General features: G+C 38.8%; 1 protein-coding gene across 4 annotated transcripts in view; it reads left to right on the forward strand.

Annotated features, from left to right (window-relative positions):
• The window catches only part of hephl1b (hephaestin-like 1b), a 39,807-nt gene that overhangs the window by 8,197 nt on the left and 10,312 nt on the right, over positions 1-21,298 (forward strand). Inside the window, exons 3-16 of one of the 4 annotated variants that reach the window (XM_057821113.1) lie at positions 695-907; positions 3,364-3,549; positions 3,639-3,893; positions 4,070-4,238; positions 7,292-7,431; positions 7,503-7,634; positions 7,716-7,921; positions 10,902-11,043; positions 12,645-12,857; positions 14,738-14,954; positions 15,029-15,168; positions 16,166-16,291; positions 16,367-16,473; positions 20,621-20,852. In XM_057821113.1, coding sequence (XP_057677096.1) covers positions 695-907; positions 3,364-3,549; positions 3,639-3,893; positions 4,070-4,238; positions 7,292-7,431; positions 7,503-7,634; positions 7,716-7,921; positions 10,902-11,043; positions 12,645-12,857; positions 14,738-14,954; positions 15,029-15,168; positions 16,166-16,291; positions 16,367-16,473; positions 20,621-20,852 — 2,478 coding nt within the window. Of the gene's footprint in view, positions 1-694; positions 908-3,363; positions 3,550-3,638; positions 3,894-4,069; positions 4,239-7,291; positions 7,432-7,502; positions 7,635-7,715; positions 7,922-10,898; positions 11,044-12,644; positions 12,858-14,737; positions 14,955-15,028; positions 15,169-16,165; positions 16,474-20,620; positions 20,853-21,298 lie in introns of all 4 variants that reach the window. The other 3 variants (XM_057821111.1, XM_057821110.1, XM_057821109.1) reach the window with 3 other exon arrangements.

The raw sequence follows: 21,298 nt of genomic DNA on the forward strand, positions 1-21,298 counted from the left end.
TATCGGGATCGGCAGATACTCAAACTAAAACGATCGGATCGGGAGCAAAAAAACATGATCGGAACAACCCTATTGGTTAGCTTTTCTGTGCTAAAATCCTTTATGTGCAAATCAACTAACAACTGTTTTAAATGTGAAATATTGCATATTTTAATATGCAGGAAGGACAGTGACAATTACTTTAAAACAAAATAGGGACTGCAATCCTTAACTTTATGCCTTTTTTTGGAGGAAAAAAAATATGCCCTGAGAATTTTTGGACCCTTTGTTATGCAACAGGTCCCCATCCCCCGACTATGCGGGAGAAAAAGGGTCACTGCCTTTGGAATTTCTCTGAACTGAAAGCAAAAGTAGATATGTATTCCCACAGGAAAAGATAACAAGAGGACAAAAAACAGTACAACACCTTCCTATCTTGAGTTCTTGATACGTACACCTATGTGTAAGACATTTTTTTCCATTGTAACAATAGCTCCTTGATAAGGGGGGAAGGGGTTTGTGGTTATGTGAGAAGGAAGGGAGGGGGGGGAAGGAGTGGAGTTTTTGGCTTAAAAAAAAAATCATCAAATTTACACAGCGGCATACCTCATAAATCGTAGTTGTTTTCCTTTAGAATGGCACATAAATCCACATAATATTCTAAGTATATTTTCAATGTAAACTGACGCAGACTTTTATTTTGTTGGCCTCTCAGGGGCACTTTATCCAGATGGGACCTCTGGTAACCTTAAGCAGGATGACTCAGTACCACCAGGGGGAAGCTACACTTATCGCTGGGAGGTCAGGCCTGAATTTGCGCCGACTGATGATGACGCCAACTGCTTGACATGGGTGTACCACTCTCACTTAGATGCCCCCCGGGATATCGCCTCTGGACTTATAGGGGCCCTGCTTACATGTAAGAAAGGTATGATGGCGGCATGTGCTTACACGTTATGCGACCCGCATTGAAGTGATTTGGTTTCTACTATGTCTTCTACACGGTTTCATTAATGAATTTGGAATTCGGTTGATCGCTGCCATATGGGGTTTGTATTTGTACTTATTGGAAGTAACCTGTAAATTCCCTAAAATGAACAGGAAGTGACCTGTAAATGTCCACGAATGACTGGCTGTGAATGCTCTGTTTCAGTGCTGTTGACGCCGCTAGACGTCCAATACAGTCAAAATGAATTGGATGTCAGCGGCAGCCGTGAGCTAACACAGACACTATTCTAATTGAAGATTTTGGTAGCAACCTGTTGGTTCCATCCATCCATCCATTATTTACCGCTTAATCCTGGGTGCGGGTCGCGGGGGCAGCAGCTTTAGCTGGGAAGCCCAGACTTCCCTCTCCCCAGCCACTTCAACCAGCTCCTCCGGTGGGATCCCAAGGCGTTCTCAGTCCATCCGAGAGACATACTCTCCAGTGTGTCTTGGGTCATTCCCCGGGGCCTCCTGCCGGTGGGATATGCCTGGAACGCCTCTCCAGGGAGGCGTCCAGGACGTATCCGAACCAGATGCCCGGGATACCTCAGCCAGCTCTCAACGCGGAGGAGTAGCGGCTCAATGCCGAGTCCCTCCCGGATGACCAAGCTTCTCACCCTATCTCTAAGGGAGAGCCCAGACACTGGAGCTGGGAATCTTTGGGCACCTAACAATTCGATTACGAATACGATTCAGAGGCTCCGATTCGATTATAAAACAATTATTGATGCACCCCCCTCCTTTTTTTTTTTTTTTTTTTTTTTAAATGTTTTGTACATTAGTTCCAAAATTGTTCAAAAATCCTCTCAGGCTAAACCAAACTACTATTTCAGTATCAAGTTAACATATAACAGTGAATAAATATACAAAAATAACAGTAAATTAAAAACTCCAGTCCCCATTCTGTATCAGCAGCTTTAAACTACATTCAATTAATTTAATGTTGTGAATCAACTGTTACAGTTGTTAAAGTTGCTCCCATTATTCCATAATTTCCCTTCTGTCTACTTTTCTCAAAGTTTTAAAACTATTTCATCATTTAAAGATTAGATTCTGCCGATTTAGGAGTATTTTAGATAAAAAGTTAATTAGGTTTGCTACAAGAGAGCCTTCTAGTGAGGTCTACTCCTTTAAGATGGCGGCTGTTTACTTACGCCGGAAAGTCTGTCATTTCGCATTTCTGTTCAATAATACGTGTTCTAACACTGACGTCGTCTGTCATTTTGCATCTAGTTCTACATATATATGATATCTACTGTAGCCGTATGTTTGTAGCAACTAGCAACTGGGCGTTGTTTGTAGCGGCTGTCAGCCGCAGTCAGGTATGATTGTTTTTTTATTTAGCGGCATGAGTTGAACATGATATTTACTCTCGGTCCGTTCCTCATTGCGTCCCAAAGACCGCGCTGACTGTGTTTTACTTCCGCTTTACCTGGTATAATTCAATAATCGGAATTTGGATATTTGTGAATCGTTCTCAAATCTTCCACGGCCGAATCGCGAATAATCTAAGAATCGGAAATTTCGCACGCCCCTACCGGACACGCTGCGGAGGAAACTCATTTCGGCTGATTGTATCCGGGATTTTATTCTTTCGGTCACGACCTACAGCTTGTGACCATAGGTGAGGGAAGAAACGTAGATCGACTGGTAAATCGAGAGCTTCGCCTTTTGGCTCAGCTCCTTCTTCACCATTGCCGACCGGTGCAGAGTCTGCAGTACTGCAGACGCGACACCGATCCGCCTGTCGATCTCCCACTCCCTCCTACCCTCATTGGTGAGACCCCAAGATACTTGAAATCCTCCACTTGGTGCAGGATCTCATCCCCAACCCGGAGATGGCACTCCACCCTTTTCCGATTGAGGACCATGGTCTCGGATTTGGAGGTGCTAATCATCATCCTAACCGCTTCACACTCACTGCGAACCGCTCCAGGGAGAGTGGCAGGTCACTGCTTGATGAAGCCAATAGCACCACGTCATCTGCAAAAAGCAGAGATGCAATTCTGAGGTCACCAAACCGGACTGGTTTTGAATAAGGGCTTGGCTGCACAGCTCAGTAGTGGCTCCTTTTTTGTAGTACTCTCTCCAATAGGGGTTTTTATCTCTTAGATGTGTGAATGTAAAGAGGGCGACTTTCGAGCATGTTAGGTTCTAATGAGATGATTAGAGAGGAGGATCTGCCACCACCCTGACCTGCACACTATCCGAGTCGCCTGACGTCCGAGTTGCGCTAGATTGCCCGTTCAGTCCTGCTTGCAGGCTTAGTTTTTTTTTGCAACAATATATCATTTCTTGGTGGGCACATATCCGTTTGGGCTACAAAGTATCGCGATATACCACCTTTTCGATATATTGCCACACCCCATTATAAAAAATCGATCTCTCACTAATCAGGAATCCTAAAGGAGCATAGTGAAGAGGGGAGCGCTCGCAATGACGTGAATCAAGATGTCTTCCTGATGTTTAGCATAGTGGATGAGAATTTGAGTTGGTACCTTGAAGACAACATTCAGAGATGTACGGATGCATCTGGGGTTGACCTGGAAGATGAAGATTTTGTGGAATCAAACTTGATGCATGGTAATAAAATTTCTTAACCTGATGTACAGTAACAATCTGTTTTAGCCATCTCCTCGATTCTAATGTCTGGTTGTCCCCTTGTGTAATAGCCATTAATGGGTACATGTTTGGTAACCTGCCCGGAATTGAGCTATGCCAGCACCGTGCTGTGTCTTGGCATTTGTTTGGCATGGGTAACGAGGTGGATATTCACTCTGCCTTTTTCCATGGAAACACCTTACTGGACCGCGGCCACCGAACTGACGTGCTCAGCCTTTTCCCAGCTACATTTGCTACAGCTGAGATGGTGCCCACAGCGAACGGCAAGTGGCTGCTGACTTGCCAAGTTAATGACCACCTGCATGGTAGGGCGCCTGACGTTTAACCCATCTACCTTCTTTGGTTCTGTCTGTTGAATAAAAAAACACAAAAACACAACAAATTCGAACAGTTTAGTGGTTAGCTTAATGGCTAGCTTAGTGTTGAGTCTTCAAGACTTTTTTTTTTTTTTTTTTAATGTTTTATTTTTCTTCTATTCCAGCCGGGATGCAGGCATTTTATCAAGTGAATTCCTGTGGCAATGAGGCCAGCGCCAAACTGATGAGTGGCATTGTCAGGAATTACTATGTGGCAGCAGAGAAAATACAGTGGAACTACGCTCCTTTGGAAAAAGACCTGATCAAAAATGTATCCCTGACTGACGCAGGCAGGTATGAGTCCGATTATTAGGAAAGAAAAGCCTGCTGAAGTACACTGCGGTAGATTATACGTAGCATTTACTTCTTTTAGGGTATTATTCTTTTATACAGTGGTACCTCTACTTTTAAAATTAGTTGCTTCCAGAAGAAGTTTTGTAAACTGAAAATTCCATAAGTAGACGTGTGTAAATGCCTTATACATAAATCTTATAAACCATAATAATGCATCAAAACATGGAACAAATACAGTGGTATGAAAAAGTATCTGAACCTTTTAAAATTTCTCACATTTCTGTATAAAATCTAGGGCTGTCAAACGATAAAAAATTTTAATCGAGTTAATTACAGCTTAAAAATTAATTCATCGTAATTAATCGCAATTAATCGCAATTCAAACCATCCATAAAATATGCCATATTTTTCTGTAAATTATTGTTGGAATGGAAAGATAAGACACAAGATGGATATATACATTCAACATACGGTACATAAGCACTGTATTTGTTTATTCTAACAATAAATCAACAAGATGGCATTAACAGTATTAACATTCTGTTAAAGCGATCCATGGAGAGAAAGACTTGTAGTTCTTAAAAAAAAATGTTAGTACAAGTTATAAAAATTTTATATCAAAACCCCTCTTAATGTTTTCGTTTTAATAAAATTTGTAAAATTTTCAATCAAAAAATGAACTAGTAGCCCGCCATTGTTGATGTCAATAATTACTTACACAATGCTCATGGGTGCTGAAGCCTATAAAATCAGTCGCACCCAAGCGCCAGCAGAGGGCAGAAAAACTCCATAAAACACAACAAGTGAGTGTTTCACTGTACTGTCATTTAAATCTGTCTGAGCGGGGCATCTGCGTTAATTGCAAATATTTTAACGTGATTAATTTAAAAAATTAATTAACGCCCGTTAACGCAATAATTTTGACAGCCCTAATAAAATCAGAATTAAATGTGATCTGATCTTTGTCAAAATCACACTGATGAAAAAAGATTGTATGATTTAACTAAAACCACCCAAACATTTATAGATCTTCATATTTTAGTAAGGATAGTATGCAAACAATGACAGAATGGGGAAAAATAAGTAAGTGAACATCACATTCAATATTTTGTGCCCCCCTTAGGTAGCAATAACTTCAACCAGACGCTTCCTGTAGCTGCAGATCAGTCTGGCACATTGATCAGGACTAATCTTGGCCAATTCTTCCCTACAAAACTGCTGGAGTTCAGTCAGATTCCTGGGATGTCTGGCATGAATCGCTGTCTTTAGCTCATGCCACAGCATCTCAATTGGGTTCAAGTCTGGACTTTGACTTGACCACTTCAGAATGTGTATTTTGTTCTTCTGAAACCATTCTGAAGTTGATTTACTTCTGTTTTGGATCATTGTCTTGTTGCAGCATCCATCCTCTTTTTTAGCTTCAACTGTCTGACAGACTGCCTCAGGATTTCATGCAAACCATCCTGATAAACTTTTGAATTCATTCTTCCATTAATGATTACAAATTATCCAGGCCCTGCGGCAGCAAAACAGCCTCAAATCATGATGCGCTCCCCACTATGCTTCACGGTGGGGATGATGTGTTGATGTTGGTGAGCTGTTCCGTTTTTCCTCCACACATGATGTTGTGTGTTGCTCCCAAACAATTCAACTTTTGTTTCATTAGTCCACAAAATATTTTGCCCAGACTTCTATGGAGTGTCCAAGTGCTTTTATGCTAACATTAAACAAGCAAAAATGTATTTTTTTTTTAACAGCAGTGGATTCTTACGTGTAGTCCTCCCATGAACACCATTGTTGGCCATAGCTTTACATATAATTGATGTGTGCAGGTATTGGACTGTGCCAGTGATTTCTGTAAATCTTTAGCAGACACTCTAGGGTTCTTTTTTACCTATCTGAGTATTCTGCGCTGAACTGTTAGCGTCATCTTTGGTGGACGGCCACTTCTTGGGAGAGAAACAACAGTGCCAAACTCTCCCCATTTGTAGACAACTTCTCTGACTGTCGATTGATGAACATCCAGACTTAAGAGATGGTTTAGTATCCTTTCTCAGCTTTATAAAAATCAACAATCCTTGATCGCAGGTCTTCAGACAGAACTTTTGACCGAGCAATGATGCACATCAGACAGTGCTTCTCATCAAGACAATTCTTACCAGGTGTGTGTTTTATCGTGGGCAGGTCAGCTTTAAACCAGTCATCAGTGACTGGGCCCACACCTGACTTTAATTATTGGGTAAAAAATTGGTTTCAATTGCTCTTTAAGTCTCCTTAGGCAGAGGGTTCACCTACTTATTTTTCCCGCTTCTGTCATTGTTTGCATGATTTCCTCATTTAAATATGAAAACCTCTAAATGTTAAAGCAGACACTGTTTTTCACCTGTGTGGTTTTGACAAAGATCAGATCACATTTGATGGTGATTTTATGCAGAAATGTGAGAAATTCCAAAAGGTCCCGATACTTTTTCATACAACTCTATATGTTAAAATTAGATTATTGCACAATAAACAGAAAGAGAGTTGTGCATGAAGTAAAAAAAATAATAAATAAAAGAATCAAAGTTATTAATACTCATGTGAAGTTGTCAAACCACCTCATGGCGAATGAAGAGGACACATACACATACAGTAGAGGTCTCTCTTAGCCAATTGAATGCCCGGAAGATGCTCGGCAATAGCCAATGGCAGAGCTGCCATAAGTATGTTATATTCAGAGGTGCAAGTAGCAGCCTATACTGTATTTTTGCCTTTCGTATTCTGAAATTTGTAACAAGAGGCAATATTTTTCTATTGAGGCGTTTTGACGTTCCTATGTAGAGGTACCACTGTGTATATGAAAATGGTCTGATTTTGTCAAATCCCATTTAACATTATACAGTATTTTTGCCAATGATTTTTGGAGACTTCACATATTTCATTATGTTTCTTTGTCTAAATTTTGGTAACCTTAATTGACGTTTTTTTTTTCAAGGGCTTTCATATGATCAAATAATGTAACTTATAAACCATTATCTTTAAATAAACTCTGACTAAACCTGTTATCTTTCCAGTCCATCAGAGGCATTTTTTGGTAAAGATGGCGGTCGGATCGGCGGTACCTATATTAAAGTGATATACAAAGAATACACAGACGATACTTTCCAGACTGAAAAATTAAAGAAGCCTGAAGATCTCCACTTGGGAATCTTAGGTGAGGCTTATCAGTTCCCCCATCTTGCTTCCCAATTCAACTGTCTTGTTGGCTACCCTGAATTTTTTCAGGTCCCATCTTGAGGGCAGAGGAAGGAGACACGCTCAAAGTGACATTTTTCAATCGAGCTGATAGAAACTACAGCATCCATCCGCATGGCTTGCACTATGAAAAACGCTTCCAAGGAAGCAACTATGTCGACGGTGAGTGAAAGAACTAAAGTTATAAAAAGAATTTGCATTGTTTTGTTATCTGTAATTGCTATACTTCCCTCTGTGTATAAGGTGTTGATAAACGTGGAGCCCACGTTGCTCCAGGGGAGAGATTCACTTACACCTGGGAGGTCCTGGAAGGTCCATCTTCATCTGACTCTCCCTGCATCCCCTATTTGTACTACTCTGCAACAGCGCCTGTTGAGGACACAAACTCGGGATTAGTAGGACCTCTGCTTGTGTGCAGAAAAGGAACATTGGAACAAGACGGAACTCAGGTGAGTCCTTTCTGCAACACACTCCGGGGCGGATTTAGAATTTTTTTATGGAGTCGCGAGAGGGAGGCAGGAACTTTTCGAGTGGAAATATTTCTTCATGGTATTCTTTGAACAATGATACGATATTCTGCAACGATTCGATTCAAAGGCCTTCAATGGATTTAATACAAAATGATGGAGACATGAGGTGTATGACAATTTTGTATTTTATTACAAAAACGGCATACCGAAAAATGTAATCAATTTGCATTTTGATTAAATTAAATTCAGTTGTAATTAACAAATTAATACATTGATCCTCATGGATTGTTACACCGCTAGATATGGATACATATTGAATCAGAATTTGCTACATGTTCTTACGTAGATACTACAGATATAGATGTAGATATAGAGAAACATAAATATTAGGGCTGTCAAACGATTAGTTAATTACAGCTTTAAAATTAATTAATCGTAATTAATCGCAATTAATCGCAATTCAAACCATCTCTAAAATATGCCATATTTTTCTGTAAATTATCGTTGGAATGGAAAGATAAGACACACGACGGATATATACATACAATATACTGTACATAAGTACTGTATTTGTTTATTGTAACAATAAATCCACAAATGGCATTAACATTCTTTCTGTTAAAGTGATCCATGGATAGAAAGAGTTGTAGTTCTTAAACGATAAATGTTATAGTTACAAGTTATAGTAATTTTATATTAAAACCCTTCTTCATGTTTTCGTTTTAATAAAATTTGTAAAATTTTCAATCAAAAGTAGAGCTAATATAATAATAATAATAAGAATAAAAATAACAATAATAAAAATAGAGTGACCAAAGTCTAAGTTTTACGATTATTTTGCATAGCTATTTTGAAATGGAATGCCAGTTCATTTTGCATTGTTGTTTAACTGTGTGTCAGAATAGGGCCTCATTACTTTAGACTGAAGTGCTTTTCTTTTTGTGAACATAATATTTTTTGGGAGGGATAGGAATATTATTTTTGTTGTGCTTTCACTAAACGATACTTACAGTATCTGTACATATCTTACCCAAAATACAACAAGAGACACATAATTGCCACTAAAAGAAAGAAAACCTACCGAAATATGTGTGGAGCACAAATAGCAATTTGCATTGCATTGTGAATACAGCATAAACGTCTCACAACTACTAATTCTCCCACGTTTAGAGGAAATAACATGAGTATGGAACGGCGCTGCCCCCAAGCGGCCGGAGGCATTCTTTTCACTCTTAATATCCATAAACGGCCTCATTGCAATCTGTTTGAGGCAATATGCGGATGGTCATTCACGTTGTCAGCGTTGGGTCTAGCTGGATTGTCGCATTGTATGACTTAGCAGACTCAGACGTCTGACATGGATAAGGGATAGCTTCGCTCTGGTTTGGCGAACATAAGGCTGTAAGTTGTTTCAGCTAATACATGTTTGTGTGTGCATTTGTAATTAAGTTTGTGGAGTTACGTGTGAGTGATTTGCTTTGGGAATTGTAAATACATTAGCATTCGTAGCATTTAAGATAGCGGACTTTTGTTGGGTAAATTAGGCTAATTTAATCTACTAAATTTACATAATGATCAGACTAGATGGACGTTTGAATGCCAATAGTTTTGTTTGAAGTGTTTTGTATTGTTAAAATGCATGTCGTTTTGAACATAAGTGTACTTAAACATATGTGTGTTACATTTTTACAAATTGTCAACAATGAAGTAAAAAGCTTCAAAAAGCACAATTGCCTTATTTGCTGTTTGTAAAGCTGAATAACTTTAGTGAGGACTAAAGGGAATATTAATAAAGTAAAAAAAGTAAGATACTGTGCGGTATCTTACGTAGGAATCATAAATACATTAGCATTTATAGCATTTAAGCTAGCGGAAAAATAGGCACATTTAATCTACTAAATTTACATATTGATCAGAGTTGATGGACGTTTGAACACCAATTGTTTTGTGTCGAGTTTTTTGTTGTTAAAATACTTGTGGTTTTGAACAGAAGCGTACATCTGTGTGTTACAGCTTTGCATGTCAAAAGTGAAGAAAGTAAAAAGCTTCACAAAGCACAATTGTTTGACTTCTGTAAAGCTGAACAACTTCACGTTTAGTGAGGACAGAACACATCATAGTAAAGTAAAAGATAAGATACTGTGAGGTACAATAAGGTACCATTTATTCGACTAAAAAAGACTTTAAAAAAAACAAAAAACAACTGGAGACAAAATGGCGGACGAGACTCTGGCCAAGTTTATCCTGATCCAATCACATGATCGGAAATCGGGCTGATCGCGCACTTTTTCAGAGAATCGGAATCGGGTGAAAAGGATCGGGTTTTTAATCTAAAAAATATAATTATCTTTTTCTGCTTCGTGCTCGTACAACGTCACAGCCTCTCTTCCTCCCTCCTGCTAAGCAATGCGGCCAAACTGTCTAGCTTGCATTTGGTGCTTAAAGTTAACGATGATTGACAGGTTTGTAGCTTTGATCTTGCCAGAGAAGCTTTGTAGCTCTACTATCAAAGGCACAAATGTGTCAATCATCAATAAACTTGCATAAGTGTGCTGTGGCAACTCATTGTGCAAGTTAGAGGCTGTTCACAGCGTCAAAGCGTGAGTGGACTCCCTCAATAAAGCATTTAATAAAGACAAGTATTTTTCTGCTCTTCTTATTTCTAATATTTCACATTATGAAGGTGGCACAGTGGGAAAGTAACATGTTTGGATCTTTTGTAAGGATCCTCTCCTAACTGACTCCACAAATTTTCATCTGTGCCAACTGAGATGGCAAGCCTATCTTTTAGGGTGGCAGTTGCCCCCCCATGCCACCGTATTTGATACACTGCAGATAGGAAATTAATAACTCTCCTACGAGTCAAAATCTGCAATATGCCTAGAGCTAGTATTACATGCTATTTTCCTGCCCTTGTGTACCAAAATGTCTTGACCTTAATTTACATTGTCGACAGAAGGGTCTGGACAAGGAGTTCTTTCTTATGTTTTCTGTCATGGATGAAAACCTCAGCTGGTATTTGGATGAGAACATGCACAAATTTGGCAGCAGTGAGACAAACGTAGATGATGAAGACTTCCAGGAAAGCAACAAGATGCACGGTGAGCAGTTTCTATTTGTGTAAAGATGCCACAGGTTTGAGACAAAGCACTTTTAACCGAGACGATCATACAGTAAATCAAAGGGCGTAGGTTTGCATAGGGACTGTAGGGACATAACACTACCAACTTGAGTTGGATTATATACAGTGGGGAGAACAAGTATTTGATACACTGCCAATTGGCAGTGTATCAAATACTTGTTCTCCCCACTGTAGGTAATTTAGATTGTCTTCTACATATGTTGTAATGATAGAATAGACTCTAACATAAGTGATTATATTCAGACTTAAATTGATCCTTTTCACATGTTGACTGTATCAGTCCATTTTTTTCATACTGTCACACATGTCAACAACATGCCCCCCCCCACCTCCCCCTTGGAGAGAAGGGGTATTAGAAGTTTTTTTTCCGGCCAGCAGCAGCCACTCTAAGTCATGTAAAAAGACGTCAATGTTGTGGAAGTCGGGGAAACACCACTAATTTTGCTACTAAAAGTCCGACCTGCATCAGAGTTGGCATAACATTAAACTTGCTAACCTGCAAAACTACTGCGGTCAGGCCAGCCTCCACAAGGAAAAACAAAGTCAAGCTAGCTGTCCCTTATTTGGATCATTTTTTGCATTACAGTGGTATGAAAATGTATCTGAACCTTTCGGAATTTCTCACATATCTGCATAAAATCACCATCAAATGTGATCTGATCTGTGTCAAAATCACACAGATGGAAAAACAGTGTCTGCTTAAACTAAAACCATCCGAACATTTATAGGTTTTTATATTTTAATGTGGATAGCATGCAAACAATGACAGAAGGGGGGAAAAAAAAGAAAGTGAACCCTCTGCCTAAGGAGACTTAAAGAGAAATTGAAACCAACTTTTATGAAACAATTTAAGTCAGGTGTGTGCCCAATCACTGATGAGTGGTTTAAAGAATCCCTTTCCACTATAAAACACACACCTGGCAAGAATTGCCTTAATGAGAAGCATTGTCTGTTGGGCATCATGGCTCGGTCAAAAGAGCTGTCTGAAGACCTGCGATCAATGATTGTTGATTTGTATAAAGCTGGGAAAGGGTACAAAACCATCTCTAAAAGTCTGGATGTTCATCAATCGACAGTCAAAGTTGTCTGCAAATGGAGAGAGTTTGGCACTGTTGCTTCTCTCCCAAGGAGTGGCCGTCCACCAAAGATGACGCCAAGAGTTCAGCGCAGCATACTCAGAGAGTAAAAGAACCCTAGAGTGTCTGCTAAAGACTTACAGAAATCACTGGCACAGTTCAATATCAATTATTTTACCCCCTTCTGTAATTTTTTTGCATACTATCCTCATTAAAATATGAAAACCTACGAATGTTTGGGTGGTTTTGGTTAAAGCAGACACTGTTTTTTCATCTGTGTGATTTTCACAAAGATCAGATCTCATTTGATGGTGATTTTATGCAGAAATGTGAGAAAGTCCAAAAGGTTCAGATACTTTTTCATACCACTATATGTGCATTACGGTAATATCGTCCCTACGATGTTGGGACGAAACCATAAGTATAAGTATAAATCTTAGCATATGTCACTTACATCTTATACTGTGCCTTTTCTGTCTTTCAGCTGTAAATGGGCTCATGTACGGGAACCTTCGTGGACTAGACATGTGCGCTGGAGACAAAGTCACGTGGTACACCTTCGGTCTCGGCACCGAGGTGGACATCCACGGTGTTTATTTTGAAGGGAACACCTTCAAAAAGCAAGGCACCACACGGGACACTCTGAACCTCTTCCCTCACAGCACTGCAACTGTGGAGATGCAACCAAACACTCCAGGTCATTCTCACAAACATAAAAGGGCACTACTTCCTGTTTTCTAAATAATTGGGGAGCGGTCACTCATTTATCAAGAGTATATTTGACAAGCAGTTATGTCATCAACTATCCTGTTTAGATATCTTTATGTGCGGATTTCCGGATACAGAACTGAGAGGTCCTGGTTGCATCTGGATAACCATAACATTGTCATTTCCTGCATTTGAAAAATGTCAAGTTTGTACAGTAATTCTAAGCAGATGCAATGGAATCCTTCCAGCCAAGTTACATAGTAGGAACAGTGAAAGTTTTTGTGACCCATGTGCATTTAAGGAGTTAAACTAGGGGTAGGAACTAGGGCTGGGCAATATGGCCTTAAGGACGTATCACGGTAAATTGAGCAGATTTACCTCATTAACCGATAAATGACGATAAATTCACCCAAGCGGACCGTGATATAGTTTGAAAATCTGAATCAATGCAGGAAATACAAATGAACCGTTTCTCGTTGAACATAGATCAGTTTTCAAAATTTTAAATTCAAATATTTTCAAAAGCAAAGCTGCTAGCGACCTAAAACTAAAACAGGCACCTCCCTTAGGCATATATGAGTCTCCATGAGTAGCGGCATCAAAAAATTAAAAGTCATTCCAAAACAAAATCCCGATTAGTTTTTATTAGGGCTGTCAAAATTATCGCGTTCACGGGCGTTAATTAATTTTTTAAATTAATCACGTTAAAATATTTGACCCAATTAACGCAGATGCCCCGCTCAGACAGATTTAAATGACAGTACGGTGAAACGCTCACTTGTTGTGTTTTATGGAGTTTTGCCGCCCTCTGATGGCGCTTGGGTGCGACTGATTTTATAGGCTTCAGCACCCATGAGCATTGTGTAAGTAATTATTGACATCAACAATGGCGGGCTACTAGTTTATTTTTTGATTGAAAATGTTACAAATTTTATTAAAACAAAAACATTAAGAGGGGTTTTAATATAAAATTTCTATAACTTGTACTAACATTTTTCTTTTAAGAACTACAAGTCTTTCTATCCATGGATCGCTTTAACAGAATATTAATAATGTTAATGCCATCTTGTTGATTTATTGTTATAATAAACAAATACAGTCATTATGTACCATATGTTGAATGTATATATCCATCTTGTGTCTTATCTTTCCATTCCAACAATAATCACTGCTCCCTTGTGGGAGACGGTCAACCTCTGCCGCCACCTGCTGTCAATACTGTCGTTGTCCAACATGCCTCCTAGATTGCATTGCAACGCTACAGATGTAAATAACAATCAAAATTCATGTTCTGTGGTAATTCTTTCTTCAGTTACTGTTCCGTTTGTTTCATTAACTGCTAGTTTTTGTATTTGGTAACACTTTATTTGACGGTGGTGCCATAAAACTGTCATTAGACAATCATAATTACAACATGAAACTGTCATGAGCGTTAATGAATGCTTATAACAGACGTCATTTAGTGTTATCCGGCAAATTATTTGACTTTTGAATGGATGTAAAAGATCCAAGCTGGACATAAATGGGGTTAGTGACATAATTTGCTGGATGACACCTAATTACATAAGCATTCATTATTACCCATGATAGTGTCATGTCATAATTATGACAGTCTTATGACAGTCTAATGACACCGCTGTCAAATGAAATGTTACCTATTAACCCAAATAAATCAACAAATAAGCCGCATGATTCAAAATGAAGGAAAAAAGTAGCGGCTTATAGTCCGAAAATTACGGTATATATATAACAAGACTGGAATTTTTCAGCCTGAATGTTGAAAAACCACAAAATGTTTTTGTAGGCTGTCACTTTAAAAAGTTCACTGCATGATTTACAATAGTTCGCTTCTCCTTATATTTTCAATAGACACTTATGAAGTGAGCTGCAGAGTAACAGACCACTACTCAGCCGGCATGAAGCAGCAGTATAGGGTGACCTCCTGCCCGGGCCACCAAATGAACAGTTCACATCCAGCTCCTATCAAAACTGTGAAATATTTTATTGCTGCTGAAGAAATAGAGTGGGACTACTCACCCAGCAGGGAGTGGGAGCTGGAAAAACACCACAGCACATCAGAGGACAGGTACAGTACTGAATATGGGACTTAAGATAGTACTTAACACTGCTTATAATGGAGATAAATCTTTTTTTCCCCAGTCCAGGCAATATATTTGTAGAAAAAGGGAAGAACAGAATTGGTTCACGCTACCAAAAAGTTGTGTATAAGGAATACACGGATGGAAGCTTCACAGTGGAGAAGAAAAGGAATTCCAATCAAGAACACCTGGGAATTTTGGGTAACTTTTGATTCATTATACCCATAATAATAACAATCAGAGCCCAATACATACTGTAGATCAGGGGCAGAAAAAATTCCCACTTGCACCCACACACACCGGATGATCGTCTTCAGGGGCCCGCGAATAATTGTCCACAAGCCAGCCCTTCCCCGTTGGATGGTCTACTTGAGGGGTCCCGTTTATGCTCATCGAACCCGGGCCCAGTTCACATTAGTCCCACCACTGCTGTACACTTTGGCTTCATGCTAAAATAGCAGATTACAGGTAGTCCCTGGGTTACTATGTACTTGATTTATGCGATTTGGACTATACGACACCGGAATCTTGTCCGCCATTTTGTCTCCAGTCCACTTTTGCTCAAAACAAGCATTTTAACAATAGAACACTTGAAACGAAACAATCGGTTTTCATACGGCCATCTATTCTGATCAGTATTTAAATTTAGTATATTAAATTAGCCTAATTAGCCTCACAAAAGTACGCTAGCTTAAATGCTACAAATGCTAATGTATTTACAATTCTCAAAGCAAATCGGTCACACGTAACTCCACAGACTGTAGCTGCAAACTTAATTACAAATGCATACACAAGCATATATTAGCTGAAACAACTTACAGCCTTATGTGAGCCAAACCAGAGAGCAGCTATCCGTCGTCTAAATCTGCTTCTCAGTCTTACAAGGCAACAGTCCAGCCAGACCCAACGCTACCACCAGAGGGCAGCGTATCCTCTATCATTAAAGTAAAATACAATACTTATGGACTTTTTGAATAGTTATTTTTGTAGTGGTACCTAAAGGGTAAATTCTGACTCATGCAGAAATTTGGGATACGTCACCAGCGTAGGAACAGAACTCGTTCAGGACTACCTTTACATAACTTTTACATACTGATGTTTAGCTATCCACGCATTGAAATCTATCACTAAAAAGCATCCAGTTGGGAGAACAAGTTACACAATTGATCCAATTTGGTATTTTCTTTTTGATATGTAGGTCCACTCATCAAATCCGAAGTGGGAGAACAGATTGTAGTCACGTTCAAGAACAAAGCCAGGCATCCTTTTAGCATTACTGCACATGGGGTAAAGACCTCTGGTCCTTCCCTTGCTGTTGACCCAGGTAAGTATGGGCAAAAATATAGAAAGAATTTCACTTTTGGTGGTGAATTGAACGTTACTGATACTCTGTTGTCAGGATACATGACGGAGGAGGTTTGGAATGTACCTGAAAGCTCCGGACCAGGGGACTCAGATCCTAACTGCATTTCCTACGCCTACTACTCTGACACCAACTTCATCAAGGTACAGTATATGTTGCTTACATATGGGAATAATGATATGGAAGCACACCGTTTACAGTGTGTTATAAGAACTTGTCAATTATTTACTTAACTGTCACGCGGAAGAGGAAATAGGACATATTGACTAAAAGGTTGACCTCTTAAATCCCCTGGAACCTTAACTCAAACACCATAAATTAGGACTGAGATTGTGAGCTAGCATCTGTGCCCTTTGACCCACCATGTTTTTCTTTATGAGTGGACACATTACCAACGATGTGTTCCAAAATCATGATTTTTTTCGAGAATAGTGGATTCTGTTGTTATTAGCTGTTAAATGTTGCTTACATGTACAGTGGCCGAGAGGTGTCAGGCGAAATGCAAAGTCCAAACACTTTGCAAATAGAAAAAGCACGAACCCCAGTTGCAAACGCTGTTCAAAAGAAAAAAAGCACGAATGCAAACTGCCACAACACGATCCCCAATTCCTAAAGCGGGATTGCAAATTGGCAAAAGCACGAACCCCAATTGCCACAACACGGCAGCAAATGGCTCGCAGCACAACCGCAAAAGGCTCGCAAGACAATTGCAAAGACGATGAGCCAGAAGTTAAAAAAAAAAAAAAAAAAAAGTTCATTTTCAAAGTATTGGAATCGGCAAAAAAATATCGGACATGCCTTTTTTAAATATATATATATTAGGGCTGTCAAAATTATCGCGTTAACGGGCATTAATTAATTTTTTAAATTAATCACGTTAAAATATTTGACGCAATTAACGCAGATGTCCCCGCTCAGACAGATTTAAATGACAGTACAGTGAAACGCTAAATTGTTGTTATGGAGTTTTGCCGCCCTCTGCTGGCGCTTGGGTGAATGTCCATCTCGCATATTGCCTCAAACAGATTACACTGAGGCCGTTTATGAACATTAAGAGTGAAGAGAATGCCACCGGCCGCTTGGGGGCAGCGCCGTTCCATACTCATGTTATTTCTTCTAATCGTGGGAGAATTAGTAGTTGTGAGACGTTTATGCTGTATTCACAAATTCAATGCAAATTGCTATTTGTGCTCCACACATATTTCGGTAAGTTTTCTTTCTTTTAGTGGCAATTATGTTTCTCTTGTTGTATTTTGGGTAAGATATGTACAGAATGTACAGATGTATGTTATACAGTAAAGGCGAGTGGACACAGGCGTTCTTTGGACCGCGCCGTTTATTGGCAACTCCTTCACAACAAACATGCAGTGGGCAGAACAAGTATTTGATACATTGCCAATGGGAAAACTCATTGGCAGTGGGGAGAACAAGTATTTGATAACTTGTTAAAAGTGGCGTTTAGTGAAAGCACAACAAAAATAATATTCCTATCTCTCTCAAAAAAAAAAATTATGTTCACAAAAAGAAAAGCACTGCAGTCTATAGTAATGAGGCCTTATTCTGACACACAGTTCAACAACAATGCAAAATGAACTGGCATTCCATATCAAAATAGCTATGCAAAATACACGTAAAACTTAGACTTTGGTCACTCTATTTTTATTATTGTTATTGTTATTTTTATTCTTATTATTATTATATTAACTCTACTTTTGATTGAAAATTTTACAAATTTTATTAAAACGAAAACATGATAATAATATAATAATAATATAAAATTACTATAACTTGTAACTATAACATTTATTGTTTAAGAACTACAAGTCTTTCTATCCATGGATCACTTTAACAGAAAGAATGTTAATGCCATTTGTGGATTTATTGTTTCAATAAACAAATACAGTACTTAAGTACAGTATGTTGTATGTATATATCCGTCGTGTGTCTTATCTTTCCAATCCAACAATAATTTACAGAAAAATATGGCATATTTTAGAGATGGTTTGAATTGCGATTAATTGCGATTAATTACGATTAATTAATTTTTAAGCTGTAATTAACTCGATTAAAAATTTTAATCGTTTGACAGCCCTAATATATATATATATATGTATATTAATTAAATTGTTTTCTAATTGTATTTAACGTTACAGACATAATATGTTACACTCATCCAGAGTCTTTAGTTTAGGCTTAAGGTAGGGTTATCGAATTTATCCCGATAACGTCGGTAATTAGTTTTATTAAAAATGTATCACGATAAAATATTTTACACAATTAATGCATGCACTACACGACCCACTCACACATTGTAGCGCTCAATCTGTAATGGTGCCGTTTTACCTATATAGAGAGCTAAAAGGCAGCGTAAGATGAGTAGAGTGAATTTTGGCAGCCTTTGGAGCCTTTTTAAGTTGGCTAAAGCCTTACAATCCCTCTCCCTACGATTAGAAATATCATGGGAAGCAATGTGGGGAAGCAAGGTAGTAATTGATCTTTTTCTTAACACCCTATGTTATTTCCCAATGCAGAGAAGATATATCAATTGGTAGCACTACGCACAGTCATGGTTGCACTTCTCATCATGCATTTGGGCATGGCTACAGTATCATTTACTGAAAGCTCAACAAATACACTCGATGGCAATATTTAGTCACAATATACAAAGTCACATTTATCCTTTAAGAATTACAAGTCTTTCTATCCATGGATCCCTCTCACAGAAAGAATGTTAATAATGTAAATGCCATCTTGAGGATTTACTGTCATAATAAACAAATACAGTACTTATGTACTGTATGTTGAATGTATTTATTCGTCCGAGTTTTATTCATTTTTTTCTTAATGCATTGCCAAAATGTATACGATCGGTAAAAATTATCGGGAATTATTGGAATTGAATCGGGAGAAAAAAAAAGGCAATCAGATCGGGAAATATCGGGATCGGCAGATACTCAAACTAAAACGATCGGGATCGGATCGGGCGCAAAAAAACATGATCGGAACAACCCTAGCTGCAACCGTTTTATAGATACAGTATTATGCTTTTATTGAAATATTAATTTCGAGTGGGGACGTCACTGGTAGCTTTTTCTTAGCTTAGCTCCCGCAGCTAATGGAGTGTACCAACTCTCTCAATACCAGAGGGGTGTCCTAACAACGAACATGAACAGTGCACAAAAAAATTTGGGTCCATTTTGCGGTAAATTGGGGGGCTTGAGATATTAATTTCGAGTGATGACGTCCCTCTAAGCCCCTCATTTACTGCAAAATGGTTCCGAATTGGTGCCATTCGTTTGTGCTAGTTGTTATGGCACCCATCTGTTATTGAGAGAGTTGGTACGCTTCATTAAAATAACAGAGGGTGAGAGTTGGTACGCTCCATTAACATAACATAACAGAGGGGTGTCCTAACAAGTTGCACAAACGAATGCCACAAATTCGGAACCATTTTGCAGTAAATGAGGGTGAGAGGGACGTCATCACTCGAAATTAATATATCAAGCCCCCCAATTTACCGCAAAATGGACCCGAATTTTTTTGTGCTCTGTTCGTGCTAGTTGTTAGGCCACCCCTCTGTTATTGAGAGAGTTGGTACGCTCCATTAGCTGCGGTAACTAAGCTAAGAAAAAGCTACGAGTGACGTCCCCACTCAAAATGAATATCTCAATAAAAGCATAATACTGTACCTACAAAACCATTGCAGCACAAACGATTAACATCATTTTTATATAAATTTGCGTCTGATGGGGTGGGGGGGCAACTTTACGGAGGCCCGTAGAGATGGTCACAAAGCACATATAGCAAAGTGTCGTCTTATTTATTATTTATTTATGTATTTTTTTAACTTCTGAGTCATCGTCTTTGCAATTGTCTTGCGAGCCTTTTGCGGTCGTGCTGCGAGCCATTTGCTGTCGTGTTGTGGCAATTGGCGTTCGTGCTTTTACCAATTTGCAATCGGGCTTTAGGAGTTGGGGATTGTGTTGTAGCAATTTGCATTCGTGCTGCGAGCAATTTGTTGTCGTGTTGTGGCAATTGTGGTTTGTGCTTATGCCAATTTGCGATCGCGCTTTAGGAATTGGGGATTGTGTTGTGGCAGTTTGCATTTGTGCTTTTTTTCTTTTGCAAAGCATTTGCAATTGGGGTTCGTGCTTTTTCTATTTGCAAATTGTTTTTGGACTTTGCATTTCGCCTGACACCTCTCGGCCACCGTATACAGGTGGATGTTAAGCACAACACACAAAACATGATAAAAGAACGTTTATAATGAAGCAATTTGTGTATGTGTAGGACATGTACAGTGGTCTTCTGGGCCCGTTGGTGATTTGCAAGCCTGGGACGCTAAAGGGTGAAGGGACCGACCGGCGCAGGCTCGACATAGAGAAGGAGTTTGCCCTGTTTTTCATGGTGCATGACGAAAACCAGTCCCACTACTTGAAAGAGAACATCAAAAAATACCTCGGGGAAGACCCTGACACCTTCATTCAGGATGAAGACTTTGAGGAGAGCAACAAGATGCACGGTAAGACAGGAAGAGGATCAGTGAAAGAAGCAAGCTGATGTGGATGTGGTGTAGGGATGGGCGGATCAATACAAAAATATCGATATTTCGATCCAGCGCATTATGTTTTAGGAATCGATCCCCAAGCAAAAGTATTGATATTTGGAATTAATATATTGTATTTTCTTTGTCTATTTTTTGGGTATATTTTTGTGCACACGTTTTAAAAATATTTTACGTTTAATATTTATTTTGTTTAATATGTTTCTGTGAAATATATTCTTCCATACTGTTTTATGTTAAAAACAATTAAATGCTTGATTTCTGATGTTTTGTTGCTATTTATTTTCATTTTGTTAAAGGTCTGTTTCAATTATTTCAAAATCTGTTTAAAAATTGTGTTAGTAAAATAAAATTCAAAAACTGCAAGTGACTATTGTTTATTGGATTTGTTTTTAATGGTCTAC

The sequence above is a fragment of the Corythoichthys intestinalis genome, chromosome 18 (genome assembly GCF_030265065.1).
Source record: "Corythoichthys intestinalis isolate RoL2023-P3 chromosome 18, ASM3026506v1, whole genome shotgun sequence".
NCBI classification, from domain to species: domain Eukaryota; kingdom Metazoa; phylum Chordata; class Actinopteri; order Syngnathiformes; family Syngnathidae; genus Corythoichthys; species Corythoichthys intestinalis.